This window comes from Amphimedon queenslandica, unplaced genomic scaffold, assembly GCF_000090795.2.
Source record: "Amphimedon queenslandica unplaced genomic scaffold, v1.1 AMPQUscaffold_13499, whole genome shotgun sequence".
NCBI classification, from domain to species: domain Eukaryota; kingdom Metazoa; phylum Porifera; class Demospongiae; order Haplosclerida; family Niphatidae; genus Amphimedon; species Amphimedon queenslandica.
In genome coordinates this window covers 339,241-340,584 of record NW_003546265.1, presented here as the reverse complement: position 1 = coordinate 340,584, position 1,344 = coordinate 339,241, and the positions used below count along the sequence as shown (strand labels likewise).

The following is a 1,344-nucleotide window of genomic DNA, read 5'->3' as shown; positions in this document are numbered from 1 at the left end:
AGATTTTTCGTGATAAGAATAGGCAATGATTGCCATACTTACAAAATCTTACGATTTCATAGTAAATCCTATGAAATCACATAAGATCTTGCTGGGATTTTTACTAGGGTGGAGGGCAAGTGCCAAACGAGTGAGTCTGTCCACGTGTGCCGGAATTTTTGTAGTTTCTAAAAAATCAAATTAAATTAAATTAAGCATTAAAACATATTAAGCTCACAAATCGAAATTATATACATGTACATTTCATCATACGTATGTTGAAAATGTAATTAGCTCCGCCTCTTTTCTAGTCCTCAGGACGTGATGCTCCCGACAACCACTAAGATGTTGGAACTTGAAATAATAAAACTCAAAGTAAGCCACGCCCAGTGACGATACCTGTTACTAGACTCCTCCCTCTAGGAAACTGTAGGCGCTTATAAAGAACAGAATGCGTTTCTGTCTCAGGAAATAGTCGAATTAAATAACTTGAGAACTAACGACTCCAACGACAAGAAACGACTTGAAGGGTGTGGCTTAAAAGGGGGAGGGGAAGCATACATTATTATTATTATTATTATTATTATTATTATTATTATTATTATTATTATCATTATTATTAATGTATTATTTTTTTAGTAAGATACAAGAGCTTGAAGCAGAGTTAGTCAAAGTCCAGTCCAAGTACGTCATATTACTGAAGGAAGCTCAGACTCCTAAACACAGTAAGACTGTTGAAAAAGAGTGTATACCAACATGTACATGTACAGTATTTAAATGTTGGCATATGTTGTTGTATTTATATGATAAAAGTGGAGTTTTAAGTACATGTGTAACTGTAAGTTTTTTTGTGAAAACTACAGGCTTACTCACATGTACATGTACTTAAGCTTTAAAACTTATTTTGACTCTAAGCCTGAAAGATTAAGAAACACGTGTTCATGTACATGTACATGTAATAGTTGATGAGAGATTCACAGAGTAGGTGTGATGTATTATGTCTTTGTCCTACACTCTCTATTGTCCATATTTCCTTCTCTTTACTCTTCTTCTCTCTCTCTCTTTTTGTGTCTTCATCTCAAGGCCATGATTCAGATGTTGTTAGTCAAATGATGGCAGAAGCAATGGAACAGCAAGAGACTGGAAAGGATAGAAGCAGGTACATTATTATAATTTTAAAACACACACAATGTACTTGTACTTGTACATGTAATTATGTTGTGTAAAAAATTTGAGCTAGTTCCAATCAAAATGAGATTATTTATGGATTTTAAAAAGTTAACTGCTCCAAAATCAGGCCAAAGTCCCTCTACTAAAAATAGCTAAAGAAAATTTTCAATTTTTCTGATATTTTGAAGCCAATTA

At 33.3% G+C, this 1,344-nt stretch overlaps 1 protein-coding gene across 1 annotated transcript in view; it reads left to right on the top strand.

Moving 5' to 3' along the window:
• Positions 1-115: 115 nt before the first annotated feature.
• Positions 116-1,344, top strand: part of LOC105316769 (TBC1 domain family member 2B-like) — a 5,713-nt gene continuing 4,484 nt past the window's right edge. The window contains exons 1-5 of the mRNA XM_019993266.1: positions 116-130; positions 291-354; positions 403-509; positions 619-704; positions 1,063-1,138. Of these exons, the coding sequence (XP_019848825.1) occupies positions 304-354; positions 403-509; positions 619-704; positions 1,063-1,138 (320 nt within the window). The 5' untranslated portion in view covers positions 116-130; positions 291-303. The remainder of the gene's footprint in view (positions 131-290; positions 355-402; positions 510-618; positions 705-1,062; positions 1,139-1,344) is intronic.